Source organism: Oxyura jamaicensis, chromosome 2 (genome assembly GCF_011077185.1).
Source record: "Oxyura jamaicensis isolate SHBP4307 breed ruddy duck chromosome 2, BPBGC_Ojam_1.0, whole genome shotgun sequence".
NCBI classification, from domain to species: domain Eukaryota; kingdom Metazoa; phylum Chordata; class Aves; order Anseriformes; family Anatidae; genus Oxyura; species Oxyura jamaicensis.
In genome coordinates, this window is record NC_048894.1 from 89,791,222 (window position 1) to 89,807,415 (window position 16,194).

Consider the following 16,194-nt stretch of genomic DNA (forward strand, 5'->3'; position numbering starts at 1 on the left):
CACCATCCTGAGAACGTGCTTAAATTCTTAACCCCTCAATTTCATAAATCTTCATAATGGAAAAACAAATAAATAATACTGAACACCAGATCCTCATCTTTTTGGTTAGTATCTTTCTTTTCAGAAAGATAAGGCCAGAAAATGTAAATTTGCAATTGTTAAAAAATACATATTACAGACAACTTAACTGTGTTTCTCATTATATTCGTTATAACATCTACATGACATGCTAGAATAAATTTGCCTCCCATCCACGCATTTTGAAGACATTAAGTTTATGTATGCACACAGAAATATATATATATATATACACACGCAAAAAAACATGACTCATATTCAAAATAGTGTTTTCTTTCTTAGAACAAAAAATAAAAATGAGGCATGCTTCAATAAAAATCTGTGCATCATATAAAAACTAGCAAAGAGCTAACAGCTAGCTGGTAACTGGCATAACAGGCAGAAATATTTCCACAGTGACATACTGCTAGCTTCCTTTGTGGCTTCCAGAAGTTACCAACTAATCCACATAAAATAACCTTTATGCTACTTATTCATACAGACCAAAATGATGCTACAACACAATTCATTAATTACCTGTATACAAGATTAACCTAGAAAAGGTGTGTGTAAACATCAGGTGAACATTTTCCCCTATTTAATCATTACCTAACAGGAAGGGTTCGATCTCCTTTCCGTCGATCCATCTCTCTCTGAGGAACTGGATACCAACGGAAATTCAGCTTCCAGTTGAACCCACCATAGGTCATATCAGAACCTGCCATATATTCAAAGGTGTCATCGCTAATTACGTCGATGATGGGACACACTACTGTTCTCCTAGAAAGAGGAAAGAATCAAATCTTATTAACTCAAGTGTCAGGAAAAAAAAAAGTATTGTTTTCCATTTTTAACAGGTACACAGTTTAAAATTTCAAATGCTATCTTTTAACTGTACGCAACAGATTGTTACCATGAAAGAGATAACAAGCTCTATCTTGATAATTAGAAGTAATACAATGTCTTTTTCTGACCCAATTTTGGCACTACCACTTTTTTTTTAAACATAGTATTTGCATTATTATCAGTAATAAATAATCATCTTCTGCGGATGGAAAATTTGATCATAGCATATCTCAGTGTCACACAGCAATTAAATATAAAAGAGAAGAGGCTTTGTTTTCTATTTAAGTGCTCAAAGTAACTTTTTGAAGTAACATTTTGAAATTAAGACACTGACATTAGCCCCGGGGAAGTACTCCAGTATGCCATCAGGACTAAGAGATGATAGCCATCACTAACAAAGTATAGCTACTGCAGCAAAGTCAACAGGAAGAGGCTTCCTTATTCACCCTCCTGACATCATTAAGGCATATACTCAGAGATAATAATTCTAATCATCTTAAAGACACTTAAATAACTGTCCTCAAGTAGGCTTCCTCTCACGGAAAGCTCAGTAAAGATTCAAGGATTGAAACTAAATTCAAAGGATTTATTTTTCAGGTTATTTGCAGAAATCGTAACAATAATTTACAGTGTCTGACAAAAATTTCTATTGATGATAACAACTTAAAGGTTACTATTGTGTCTTTGTACAGTTCTGTACAGATTCATTAGCTGTGGCTTTGTCATAATGTTGTATTTCATAATGTTCGCATGTAAGTGATTTTCACCTCTAGCCACAAGAACAAAACAGACTTGTAACACTGCGCTTAGCAGCTAGCCGACTTAATATATTGCTAATTAACAGACTAGTCTGCAACTACAGAATTACTGCTCAGATATATGAACATTTTATAAAGCAAACCTATTCTTTTTTGTTTTTAACTCTGCATACAGTTTCCATCACACTAACATGGATGTAAGTGTTGTGAATATAGACTTTAGAAATACAAAGCTATGTTCGTGCAGTGTACTTCAGCGTGATTCCAGTAACTACCTTTGGAAAATACGTCCCTGAAGACTAAGTCATATCACAGAAATCCACTCATTGACAAGTAATCCACAGTACAAATATATTATGAAATAAAGAAATCACACAGAAAACCTGAAAACTGTAAAATTTGACCGTTCTTGTTTACATTATATATTTTTGAGGTAAGGGTTCCATTTCTTCCTTAAGAATATCTTCCCACTTCCATGAAGGAGGAGGCCAGGCAGAAGAACTCAAATTCCTCTGCTTTTAACTCCAGTCTTACTCAGATCTCCCTGCGTTTAACACATTGCCCCGTGCATTCTAATTTATGTTTAATTTTAAATTGTTTACTTTTGAGAAACTGTACTGACATAGCATTTTATCCTTACACCAATGAGAAGTACGGGACTTATCTATCCCTTCAGAAAGTAGATAATTCCTTGTAGACTACATCATAATACTTAGAAACTTCTTAATAACCTTAAATAAGAAGAACATGGACCAAGATAATTACCTGTCAGCTTTGATCCTTGCCAGCAGAGGTTCAAGCCAGCCTACCGTACATTCACAATGAGCATCTAAGAAAGTGATGACCTGGCCTTTAGAAGCCGCAGCCCCCTTTAATCTGGCTCTGATCAATCCAGAACGTTGTTCCATTCGAATCACGTGAACAGGAACTTTTAATTTTTTCACATAACTCTCCAGTGGTCTTTTCAAAAAGTCTGCAAAGAATGATCAAATGCATGGAAACTGTCAGTTACAAAATACAGCTTTTGTGTTTGGTGAAGAGACTTGAATTAAAAGATATTTCCTCGCTTTTCTACCACTTTCCTCTTTCCTCAGCTAGTTTCCTCTGCTGCTTGTTCTTCATTCCATACTATGCCCTTTTATACCTCTGTGTTTCTCTTGCTAGAGGAGTTTTTCCTTCTCTACATTTCTTCATTAGGGAAATAAAAATGAAGAGTGTAGGATGCTTACATAGAAAGTTGATGAGATAAGACAAGATTTTATTATGGAGTAGATATGACTCGTACTTTCAAAAACCTATGCATAAACATTCTTGGGCATATAATTATCTACCATGAAAGTAATGATAATGAGCTGACTAGCTGAACAGAATGAATTAACTCCTACAGTAATGTAACTTACAGATAATTTCTTTGCAAGCAGAGTTTAAAATATGACCAAATCCATTTTTCAATTCTGATTTCTCTACATCTGTCTGGCTAAGATCTTTCTTAAGTTATCACTATAACACCTAAAAACAAAAATAGACATAATCACCTATATGGAAAGTAACATCTGCACCACAAACAAACCTGCTTATTTGATGATCAAGTTAATCAAAATATAATAGCCATAAACAATGACTACCAAATGCCTATAGACTCAAAATTAGTTGCAGTACAAACAGATGACAATTAACAAAATTTCCAGTCACTTATTACAGCCTTTGTCCATCACAAAAAATTAGATAAGTAATACCAAATGAAGAACAAACAATTGAGAGTGAACGCAATTGATACAATTGATATTGTGTATATTTATATAAGCTTGTCACAAAAGCTTGTGTAATAACATAGTACAGATTTGAAATCTGTAAGAATAAAGGCAAAATAAATACTCCTACAAACACAGCTACAGAATGTATTACATGATACGCTCAAAGCACACAAGAGTTGAACAACAGCGCACAGCCTATAGTAGGATTTAAACTAAGAATAAGTCCCTCATGCAAGAAAATGTATGACACCAGAGGGAAAAAAAGCATGGCATGAACTCTTAGTGGCTGTCTTGTAAATCTCAAGAGGCAGAGCTGACCTGAGGGTGATTACCATTCCTTACTATTGCTCTGGTTGAATGAGCTAATTCCCCCCGCATTTTTCCTTTGCATTCTTGGACTGTCAGTAAAACCCACAGAAATAAGTTGTGACACATCTTGGAAGCTGAACTGTGCTAAAAGAGCCTAAGAGTTTGATAGATCTTAAATGTTTGTTTCCTGAGAAACTCAAAACAAGTTAATTTTTTGTTGTGCATATTAGCACAGTCACAAACAAATGTTTAGTAGTACAAACCAATTTTCTTGTCTGAAAATTTTGCAGGCCTTCTGGGGTTTAGCAGAGTTCACTTAGTTGACTGAGTCTGCAGAAAATATAGTCTCACCTGTTTATCACACAGCTTTCAAAAGTCACCAATTTAAAAGAACTAACATTATGGTAATATTTATAGCTTAATGGGTATGGCCTCTATGATTACACTGAATATAAAGGTGCAGCTTTTCTCTCTATGCTAATCTCATCAAGTCACACAGATCTACATGTTCCTCTGCACATTTCAGGTGTAGTACTGAATATTTTAAAATAGTTTCAGCTTGAAGATGAATGAATATGAGCTGTGACATTGGTCCTTGAACACAGTTACATTAACAGAACAATGGTAACATTCTGCCAGGAGGAAGAGAGATTTCAGCAATACAGCTGTTGTCAATCAAGGACAAGCATGAAAAAAATGTTTTAATTACACCACTGAAAATCATGCTCAACACAATGCATATAAAAGTCTTCAGTCCTACCTACATTTTTTTTCTGTAGAGCAGAAGTATTTAATGCTTCTATTAATCTTTTCAAGTACTTTTCAAATTTTTTTTTCAAAAGCAACCAAGAAAATGTGTGAAGTGTACTAACTACGGTGGAAATGGGTTTAAGAACTGTCCTTGTCCCATTTTTACCTATGTCCATAGAAAGATTATGAACCAGCACCTTGTTCAAAGCAGTTCTGTTAATTTCAGAAGGGAGCATTCCCAGGAACAAAGCATTGTGCCAGTCATTCAGTAACCATGCCCTCAAAATATTACGAAAGCTTCAGCGAAATCAGGAAAAAGGCAAAGATCCATGCCTCATCCTCACAAAGGCTTAGAAAATAATGCTGGCATCAAAGTTCCTAGTGTTCCTCTGCTACCAGCAATTAGGGTTAAATACTTGTATCTAAGCAGCGTATTTTCCCTTCAAAGCATTGGTTCTGAAAGCAATAGGTAGTCACACATCCTTCACAGTCTGCTCCCTTAGTTCAAGTAGTAAGAGTCTCAGATTTGGACTCAGATTACCTTAATCATTCATCTAGAAACTGGTAAGTTTCTTTTAAGGGAAGACTTTTTTTTTCTTATTAAAAAAGTATTTGCATAGTCATTTAAGGCATATAATACAGTTTGGCCTACTAGAAATGCCAGAATTAAGTTTTAGAGATTATTTTCCGTGCAAACCAAGTGGCTATATTTATACTAAATCCTATGTTAAACACTCAAATGAAAAGTTTGATGCATTGAACTGGGACTGTTTAGCCTGGAGAAGAGGAGGCTCAGGGGCGACCTTATCGCACTCCACAGGTACCTGAAGGGAGGCTGTAGCGAGGTGGGGTTGGTCTGTTCTCCCATGTGCCTGGTGACAGGACAAGGGGGAATGGGTTAAAGTTGCGCCAGGGGAGGTTTAGGTTGGATATTAGGAAGAACTTCTTTACTGAACGGGTTGTTAGACACTGGAATAGGCTGCCCAGGGAAGTGGTTGAGTCGCCATCCCTGGAGGTCTTTAAAAGACGTTTAGATGTAGAGCTTAGGGATATGGTTTAGTGGAGGACTTGTTAGTGTTAGGTCAGAGGTTGGACTCGGTGATCTTGGAGGTCTCTTCCAACCTAGACTATTCTGTGATTCTGTGATTATAGTATCGGATGTTTGAAAGTGGCCTGTGATGCCAGTTAAGTGTCTGAGTAACTATTTAGGATTGCCTCGCACACTTCGGAGAGAGCAAGGTTCTGATAAAATTTGAAAAAAAAAGAAAAAACACCCTTCTACTTCCATAATAATAATAATTCATATATTTTCAGAGAAATAACTTTCATTTAACTCTTTCTGCTGGTTATTCCTTTCATAAACTTTCAAATACATCCAGTAAAAGTCAAGTAAGCGTGTAAGCTAAAAAATAAGTGGACAATTCTATTGCCAAGTCACATTTGCACTATTCGAAATGAAACATTAAGTTTCAAAGCATTTCTATTAAGCTGCAATAGAATACAGATTTACCATATATAGCCATGAAAACACATATATAAGAAATGTGAATTGTTTAGGAAGACATTACATTCAGAAATTTAGTTTTAGATATAATATTTTGATATGCATCTGCATAACTAACTTCTCTGGGTATATTCTATCCTGGAGTGATCTGCCTACCACATTTGGCCGTTCAATGCTTGACCTAGTTTGAAGTCCTGACTAATTCTGATTTCTTCCGTTAGCCTTTTTTTTGTAAAGTAGTTAATAGATTAACATTTGAAAACAAAGCATGCAATTCTGATAAGTAACTAGAGAAGAAATGTTAGAGCCATGCCTTGTTTCTCCAAAGCTTTTCTTTGCAGTGTAAATAAAGTGTGTGATATAATGCAAAATCACTCTTCTAAGAGCATGACACTGGCAGGTACAAAGTGTGCTTCAGGCAGACTGAATGCTTACTTTATTCCAATTAAATCCACTCTGATGTTGGAATTCAAAATACACTACTCAGGCTGAACATTTTATTTTTCTGCAAAAAAAACGTCTGCTGTTTTAATTCAACACAAACAGAATACTTAAGTAGCATATGCTAAAGCCTTCATATTTTCAGGCATCATACCCTTCAGTTCTGTTTAACGTAAAAGCACGTTTACTGGAAACGTAAGTTTTTGGAAAACAAAGCATAAAAAAAAACAACTTCTAAGTAACTGATGAAAATGACTACAAGTAAAAGATGCCTGAGCGATCACAGCCTTCAAAACTAAATATAGGAACACATTCAGTAATACCAACAAAAAGAAAAGCTGAAATGTTATGGCTTTCAGTTTAGAATAAAGCTTCCTTAATTTTATTACCTACCTCAAACAAAACAGAAACAGAAAATATATCTTTAAAAAAACACACACATTTTTAAGTGGACTATAATTCTGCTTCATAATGAAGACATAACTAGTCCTATGATAAAACCAATTGATTTTATTTTTAAAAATAAATTGAAGATTCAAAACATTAGAAATATTTCCCTACATTATTGGAATATTAGTTTATTCTATTTCTAGATCACATTGAAAGCTGACCTGTCACAATTAACCATTAGCGGTGATCTGAATCACCTTCCAAGGACTCTAGAAAAATGAAACAGAGCAAACTTGCAATAAGCTTTGTTTTTCTAGCAAAAAAATCAGTACACAAAGCTCACCAACCAAAACAAATGTGCTACCTTTATTTCATTAAGGAAGCCTACACCTTTACAATAACCTGATGTGGGCGTTCAGAATCCAAATATTTGCATCTGCATTAAAAATAGGATTGTTCCCCAGGAGCAACTAAGAGAGGTGAGCAGTTTCACACGCGTTAGAAGCAAAGAAATCTAGAACTTTTACATAAGAGTTGATTAACTACAAGAAATTAAAGGGTATCGTTGCAAATTTCCCACAAATGAAAACAGTGGAAATTTGACCTTTCTAAAAGCAAAAGCTAATCACAACTCTCATCTCATCCAGAACACATTCGTGGAGTACCTTGCCCTTTGCATGGGCATTCCTCTTCTTCCACCAGATTGCAACTGCTTTTCAGGTCCCTGATCCTTTTTCCAAATTGCATTGATATTGGCTAAAGAGGTTAAAGTTAGTATCAGATGAGAGACCAAGAGTGAGCACGAAAGAGAAGAAAGGAACATGTGCTAATACAAGTGCAAACACAACCTGAGCACATCAGCTCCTTAGGTGAACGGGTTGGTCACAGCTCAGTTAACTGGTATGATCTTTCTTTGCTCAGCTCCACAACCAGTTCGACTCTAGAACTACATGGTCTGGAATAGGTCAGTCAATATGCTAAGGCATCATGCATACATACATGCAACCAGAAGAAACTCATACTTTCTACTATATCAGGTAAGAAGTGCCAAACTCCAGCCCATAAATTCTTCCTAACCTATTAAGTTCTTCAGCTAAACATGCACAAAACCCTCATTAACTATTGCAATCCATGCACCATAATGCTACTGAGACCATATGACCTGCAATCTAATGTCTCTTTTCATACATAGACCGTTTGGACACATGTTCAGACAGTCACCCATCCTACTCTAAAGTTGGAATTAACATAATAAGCAGAACAGGGATTTTGCAGTATTGGAATCAGAATCATCAAGCTGAGATGTCAGAGGGGTTTTGCACCCAGCATCCTAAGTTATCCAACTAAGGCAGGGGAATTATTGCTGATACAGGTAAGAGCCTATAGTGGCTGACAAGTTTTTTTGCTAGGGGCCTAACAGCTTTCAACAATGAAATGTATTTGAAAATGACGACTTTAATAAACAAATACAGAAATACTTGAGATTAGAAAGACGTAATACCCTCTCTTTCCCATACATAAACACAAGAAAAAAATATCCCTCAAGTTACACTTTATAATCCACACCGAGAAAAATCAATCAAGAAACAAAACAACTATAAAACAAGATAAACTATCAACTGATGTCTAGAATATTCTTTTTATTTCTGCTACACCGGAATTTACGAAAATCATTGAAAAGCAAAATCTAAATGAAGCTATTTTAAGAAAATCAGCTTCAAGTTTTGCCCATTAATTTCATTAATGTATGTAAAGTTTTATTCTGCATGAAGTTTTTAATAGTCAGTACTCCAGATGAAAGGTGAAATCTCTTATAGCATAGAAACTGAATTGCAGTTTCCCACAAACTGAAAAATCAAGATTGATCACTCTGTGCACCAAGTTTGATGGTGGTACTGATAGTATATCAGGGTACGTGTGAAGAATACAATTGTCTTTGTCATTGGGTGACTCAAGTTTTCAATGCCCTCCAGCCTTAGGAACGTGTTAAAAGTCCAAATGCAAAACATGAAAGCTGTAATGGGACAAACCCACTAGAAGCCACAAACTCTACAATGTCAACAGAAAAGATAACAGACAGATGAATTTGTATTAGCTTTCGGAGCAGAATGACTCCCCTATAATTGAGAATGGGCATTGCTTACCATCCCTTCACCCTGTCCCACCTCACTATAGTGTTTTGCTGAGCAGAGGTAAGCCCATAGAAAGTCAGCTTCCATTTTTGAAGTAAAAGAACTGCAAGCTACAATACCTGTAAGGTATCCACATTTGTCCTTACCTCTTTCACTGGCATCATCGACGAGTACAATTTCTTCCAGCATGTGCCGCGGTGACCGGTTTATCACACTATGAACTGTTCGTAGAAGTGTGCTCCAAGCCTCATTGTGAAAAACAATGACAACACTTGTTGTGGGAAGGTGGTCTGCATACACCTTTGTTTTACACCTGTAAGCCAAAAAAAAATAAATATGCAAAGGTCAAGCCTTCAGTTAGAACTGTAAGTTTGAAGTTAATTTCTAAGTAACAACAACATTATATCAACTGCATGCAAAGTGTGACAAAGGAAGAAGTGGCGTCCAAATATTTACACATCAAAAAACCCTAACATTGATTTATGTATATACATTTATGTATTCCATCCTACCACTCAGAAAAGAGAACCTTCATACAATAACCAATACTGGAAATGAAAGGGACATCCATACTACTAACACACAGATGACTGCAGAATATTTGTTTCCACTACTTCTATTTTGTGAAGAAGCATGTCCCAGTGCTAATTCAAGCCACTAATTTAGACCTCCATTGTCTCAGAGGGCAAGAGGGAAACCCTAGTACTATTACGAGGATGGAAGAAAAGGGAGAGAAATACATGAGATTAGAAATGGCAAACTTAAGAAATTATGAAATAAAGAGTATATATTGAACAAAAAACAAGTGATTCATAACTAAAAGAGGTAAAGAATTGTGGACACACTTGATGTTTGGGAAAAGCCAAGAGTACATGCATGCTACCTGTAATACTGGTGACTGAAGTATATTACATAATTTAATGGGTATATATATATTACACAGAGTGCTTTTTCCCCCCTCCCCCTCTGACTCATGTTAAAAATGCTATAAAGGTCAATCAAATTAAAGAATTATATTCATGTTGTAAAGTTTGCATGGGAGACCACAGGTTTAACTCTCCTGGCAGCATACATAGGACATGCAAAATAACATACATACTTGAGGTTACCCCACACACAGCCAGCATTTTACACACTGCAACACTATTATAAGAAAAGTGATATTTTCAGTATCTCATAGAAAACAATTTGAACATAAAGTACTCATAACAATACTGGAAGCATGAGTCTGCTCTGCAAAATAACTACATCAATTTGTGTGTTCTTTGCACAAATCTGTTCTTCCCGAATATTCAAAATCAGACAGACACATAAGATGCAATGTTACTGACTCCTTTAAGACTCAAAGTTAGAGATGCATACAGATCTTGAACTGAAGAGCAACCTGTCAATACAGGATCACAGTATCAGCACCTATTCCCACCCTTTGGGAAAAACAGGTGGCACCATGAATGCCAGCCAAAAGCAAGCTCCCAACATTAATATTTTATTTGCTGGATAACTTAGTTAGCCAGAGAGCTCTAAGCAAGAGCAGCTTTCGTAACACACAGGCATTTCAGCTCTGAGGTACTGACAAAAACCTAATGTGAGCCAAGATCCCAGAAAAGATTAGTAAGTCCAGGTGTAATTTTGAAAGTATCTGGAAGATCTTCTGTGGAATTATGCTTCCCTTCTGAGAATTGAAACAGAAATATATTTGAAACAGGCACTGTCCTCAATATTATACTTGTCTACAATCACAGCCAAATTTAATTATTCATCACACTGAAGTGAGTGTCAAAATCTTTAGAGAAAGCACTCTCATATCCCTGCGATTCTCAATTTATTTCGTGTATTAAGAAAATTTGTGAAGTACTCCGACTGATAAAGTATTATTTCTTTAGTATCACTTGAAAAGTAAAATAGCTTTTGGCAAAGATGATATGACTTTCAGATGGAAAATTCAATACATTTTTTTTTTTGTCTTTTTCACTTGTTCAGACAGTTTTACTACTCTAAAACCAAATTCTCCATATTTTATTCCTTGTGCAGCATTGCTCCCTAGACCAGAAAATTAAGGTTTCCAATTGTAGACCTTCAGCCTCAGTAGAAATGCAAATCTGCCAGTTGTTCCTGTAGTTTTTGACAGAATATTTGTAGCGAAGTTGAGAGAAATCTGTTGGCTGTTCTCTGTGAAAAAGCATAACAATGTCTCATTCAACAGGACTACTCCCCTGGGGTGGGCACAGGATCTACCATTGCAATAATAATACTAAATCTCAAATCTTCAGCCTTGCCTAATTTGGTTTTACAGAAGATTTTATTTTAGTGAGCTCCAGACCAATGAATTCGTATAATAGAAGCTAGCCAAGTGATGAGGCATTACCACGCTAATAAGCCAATTCATCATTTTATTCAGAATAAATATATTGAAACATTTAAGACCCATCCTTGAAGGGAAACCTTTTAGCACTAACGGGCCTGGAAGGCGTAGAGGAGGTTTACAAGAACACCCTCTCAGGCATCCCCACTGCCTGAGAAATGCAGAAGGCAAACAGCCTTGCTTCCCTAACAAGACGTCCCTATCCTCTGCCACAGAGATCAGCCCTTTCTGGGGTAACGCTTTCAGAGTGACCCAGACTGCCGCGTCTTCCAGTAGTTAAAAAAGACTAGCACCGGTGGCAACACAAGCATGTTTCATAAAAACTGGTTTGGAAGTTTTTGTTTGCTATTATAAATAAATTGTGCTTGGTTTAAAGCTATTCTGAGATGATTCATTAATGCAAGCAGGATAAAGAACAAATAGTGTAGCATCTGTTTTTTAATACTTCTTTCACCCACCTTCCTATATATACACACTTTTTCTATACATTTGTACATATTTGTATGTATTCACAACAATTAAAACCTGCTTTTAATTTTGAAAATATTGTCATACACTCCTTCCCTCCGGGAACATATTGCTGCAGAACACAAGACAGAAATAGAACAGTTGATACCTGTGATTAGAGCATTAGCCTTCTATATAAAACTCACATCTTCTCCTTACTAACATTTAAATTAAGAATCCCTTTTGTCTCTCATTTGAAAACAAATTACCCCAGAAAGATTTTTTTTTTTTTTACTACAGATTTTAAAGTACAGTGTTAGTTTCAACCAACTGTTAAGCAACATTAGTAACCATCAAGGGTATGACACACAGGGAATGAAATAAGGGAAATCTGAATTTTAATTCACTACTAATACGTTACGTTCCTTTTGTCAGATCATTCCTCAAATAATTTTAAAATTGAGTGCATAATGTTAGGACGGCATACCATCTCCAGTAATTTAATGAAGAATTCAAACAGCAGCTGAGAACGTCTACTTCACATGAAACGCATCCTCCTTTCTTTAATCTACGGCATGCACCATGCGTATACAACTCCATACATTATTTAGGTTGCGGAAACTCCCTCAAAATGCCAGATATTTTAAATGCAAGCAGTGACTTACTGCCCTATTACCCCAAACCACAAGAAGAGTAGGCCAGACTACTACAACAGGATCAAGACAAAAATCCTGATTAATCTCATTTGTTGACATACACATTCCAATGCTCAAAATAGTAAAGATGTTCTTTATTCCACATCTAGTCTCTTTCTCAGAGCTGGAATCCCCAGCTTCAGCTGCACTAAGTCCTGTATTCCTCCCAAATGTTTGGTTTGTTGTTCTCATGTAATTAGTAAAATTGAGAAAATTAATTAGGAAATGAAATGAGAATTCTCCAAGATCTTTAATGCCCCCACCAAAATCAGATTTGGAAAAAAATAATAAAAAAAAAAAGCTTACAAGCCACACTTTTGAAAGTTGTTTTTACAAAGAAGCCACAGGACAATAACAGACATGACTCAGCTCGGACCTCTCTAAGATGCATATACATAAGCATTGAATTTCACTTTTGTGCCATATATTACAATTCTTTGACCTTCTCCCTTTTAATTAGTTGGTTACTCCTAGGTCTGTATGCCCTCAAGAGCACAAAGCAGAGCAACAGGTCCAAATTCTTTATTAACGTGAAGTTTAACAGGCTAAAAGCAAAGGAAGGAGTACAGGCCATAGTGTATGTGTGTATAACATTGCTAAAGAGCAAGAATGACAGAGAAATAAAGGTTGTCCCTAACACCCTGTAGCATGATTTCAAAAATGTTAAACCCATTATGCAAGTTTTCATAGTGGAAGACCAAAAGCCACTATCAGATGTGTTATTCTTCTCTATTGCCACATTTTTTTGTGAAGGTGTTGAGTCATACATAGAAGATTTACATTTTAGATAGGGAGATGTATCTAAAAAAAATCTAGGAAATTTTTATTCAGTAGATGGTGTGTAGCCACTTGATAACAACCTCATACTATTCCAAATGCATCTGAAGGGCTTCTGAATACACTGCTTTTCTCTTTTCTCTTTCAGTTCAAGCTACAAATAGTCTGCAGGAGACATTACAAAAATAGCCTCAAAGTGACATCAATTCTATCCGGACAGAATTGCCTTACTTTAGTTGTTAAATCTCAGAACTTAAAGGCTGTTTTGGCATAATCTTCCAAGGAAAAAAAAGACAACTCCTATTAATTAAAATAAATTTCCCATTCCACCTGCCAAAAGAACTTTGGTCGAGGAGTAAGTGTCCATCATAACACTTTGAGCAGTTGGAGAAGTTGTATAACTCAGGACCACAACTGAAGCTTCTACTTGATGGTTAAAAATAACAGCCAACAATGACATTTCTGTTAAAAAGTTTGGAGGGTTTTTGTTTGTTTGTTTTACCTTTTCACTCTATACTAACAAACATTCAGTATACGAAATCTACAGTTTGCTAACACCTAATCCATCAACAAAAACATCCTCTCAGCTCAAAAAGTTATTTGTGCACTCCAAGCCCACTTCTGTGATATAAAAGATAAAAAAAAATAAAAAAAAATAAACAATGTAATTCTACCTTCAATTAAATGTAAAAAGGACTACTCAGAATAGTTCAAAACCTTATAAAATGCAAGTTTTCCACAGTATGCAAGTAGCATTCATGATCCTGTCAGATTACAGACTGAGGCATCTCACTGTTACCAGCTCTGCTGGAGCTAGTTGCACAGTACTTAGTGCCACAAGCAGCAGGACTGCAGCCATCTCAGTTGACAGAGGCTTGTTCTTTTCTAGACCCTTTGAGTATTCATGGCTAAGGAAATTTGCTGAACCTCTAGGTACTAGGGTGAGCATCTCCATTTTGCATTATCTACATCACCACAATCATTTACTCCCAACCCTAATTCACATCTAGCAGAACTGGAATTCTTTTTTCTGTTGCCACTGAATAAACGAGGAAAACATACTTCACACTGGGACAGAAGAAATCTACTAGAGGATCTTAAACAATCCTTCATTCACTTTCCTCAGAAGATGAAATTCTTTTGATACCTATATCCTGCTCTGCTCAGTGCCTGACTCCAAGATCAACAAGGCATATCCTTTGCTGTCCTAAAGCCACCTCTTCCATGTTACTGTTGGGACTTTCACAAATACTTCAAATATTATCTTAGCAATGCACCTCTGCAACCATCTCCTTACATGATAATGCTTGGCATTTTATCAATAGTATAAAATTGGACAATTTATCTAGAAATTATCTCTAAAACTCAAGATTGAATTCTAAATGTGCAATATTGTCATATCTCAAAAGACAAATATTTACGACATTAACAATGATCTGCTTGCATACCCTAGAAAGTCATGCCAAATCTTTTCAGAAAGTAATGCAATAAAATGGAATTTAATATTCTAATTGAACTTATGTGTTTGTGTTTCATAGACTAAAAAATTGCAGCCAAAAAAAAAAAAAAAGCTACAAACATGGTCTTTTAGGGAATCAGTTATGTACTACCATGATGTCTATGGATTAAGAGACAGTGAGGAAAACGTCCATCAAAGATGAAAAACATTACAGCATTTTTGAAAACTGCACTAGAAACAGAAGAGAGAATTAGGGCAAAACGTATTTAGTCATCTTACAGACTTAGTCCAATCTTTCATCTTGCACTCTACAAGTAACAGTTATGAATAAAAACTGCTGTTTGAAATCAAGTGCTTCTCAGAACTTAAATTTGACAAAGGAACAGAACCACAGAATCATCTGAGTTGGAAAAGACCTTCAAGATCACCAAGTCCAACCATCAACCTGGCCTACTGAGTCCCGTCACTAAACCATATTCCTTACTGACACGTCCACAGATCCCTTAAATAGCTCCAAGGATGGGGATTCCACCTTACATTCCTTGGGCAGCCCATTCCAATGCCTGACCAAATAGTACGCCTTATGGTAAAGGCCAAAATTTGTATCCATCTTGTGCTGAAAATCACGTTAGAACAGAGTTTTTGAGGAAATGCTACACAATACAGCCCCTAGAATAAATCTAATTAATATTACTGGTGCAGTACGAAGAGCATAATCTTTAGTATTGAAATAAACTGGAATCTCTGGTAAGTAAACATCAGCATCCTTAGGCTTGAAAATACACTTATTTTCTACTGAGGTTACCAAAGTTAATGACAGATCACTAGAGAAGAAAATATGAGTTCTTGTCATAAAACCTCAGGCTTTAATTAATATCCATCTTGCTGCAGTGCCGTAAAAATATCAACGCTCAGTTGTTTATCTGTCCATTTGCCTTAAGTTATACTCTGCAACAAGTTAAGGTAACAAAGCTGAGGCACAGCTCTGCACAATGCAAAGAATACCTGTTTAAATCACAGGTGAAAACCAGTTTGAAATAAGATTCAGCCTCACCCTGAAGCTGCTGATACTGACCTACTTTTCCAGCAGAGGATAGCACCGCTGCAAGCAGAGGCAGCAGCAGAAGTGCCAAAAAACTACAGCGATCAAGAGTCGTGTTTCTGGTAAACAATGACTTAGTCTTTCCTGAATATAAGCAGCAGCCTCATGGCATCACCAAAAACAAGGGCATTAATAAATCTGCTTCTATCATAAATGTTATGATTACTCCGAGTCCCCAGACTGAAGGCAACTAAGTTGGATAAAGGTCTAATTTTCACACAGAGGCAACACAGCCAGAAGGGTTAAAAGAAATACTTCTGAGAAAGATGGAAACACTGACTATCAGAATACACCACACCTTTTTTCAACACAGAGTTTGCATACAACCACAGTTTTAACTTGTGGCTGCACAGAGAAAGCACTGCAGACAGGTTTGCAACAAATCTTCTCACTTCTCCTGAAGAAAGCTGC

General features: G+C 36.1%; 1 protein-coding gene across 1 annotated transcript in view; it reads right to left on the reverse strand.

Moving 5' to 3' along the window:
• Window positions 1-16,194, reverse strand: part of GALNT1 (polypeptide N-acetylgalactosaminyltransferase 1) — an 83,846-nt gene that overhangs the window by 15,610 nt on the left and 52,042 nt on the right. Inside the window, exons 6-8 of the mRNA XM_035317243.1 lie at window positions 9,088-9,254; window positions 2,427-2,634; window positions 667-837 (exon numbers count right to left, since the gene is read on the reverse strand). Coding sequence (XP_035173134.1) covers window positions 667-837; window positions 2,427-2,634; window positions 9,088-9,254 — 546 coding nt within the window. The remainder of the gene's footprint in view (window positions 1-666; window positions 838-2,426; window positions 2,635-9,087; window positions 9,255-16,194) is intronic.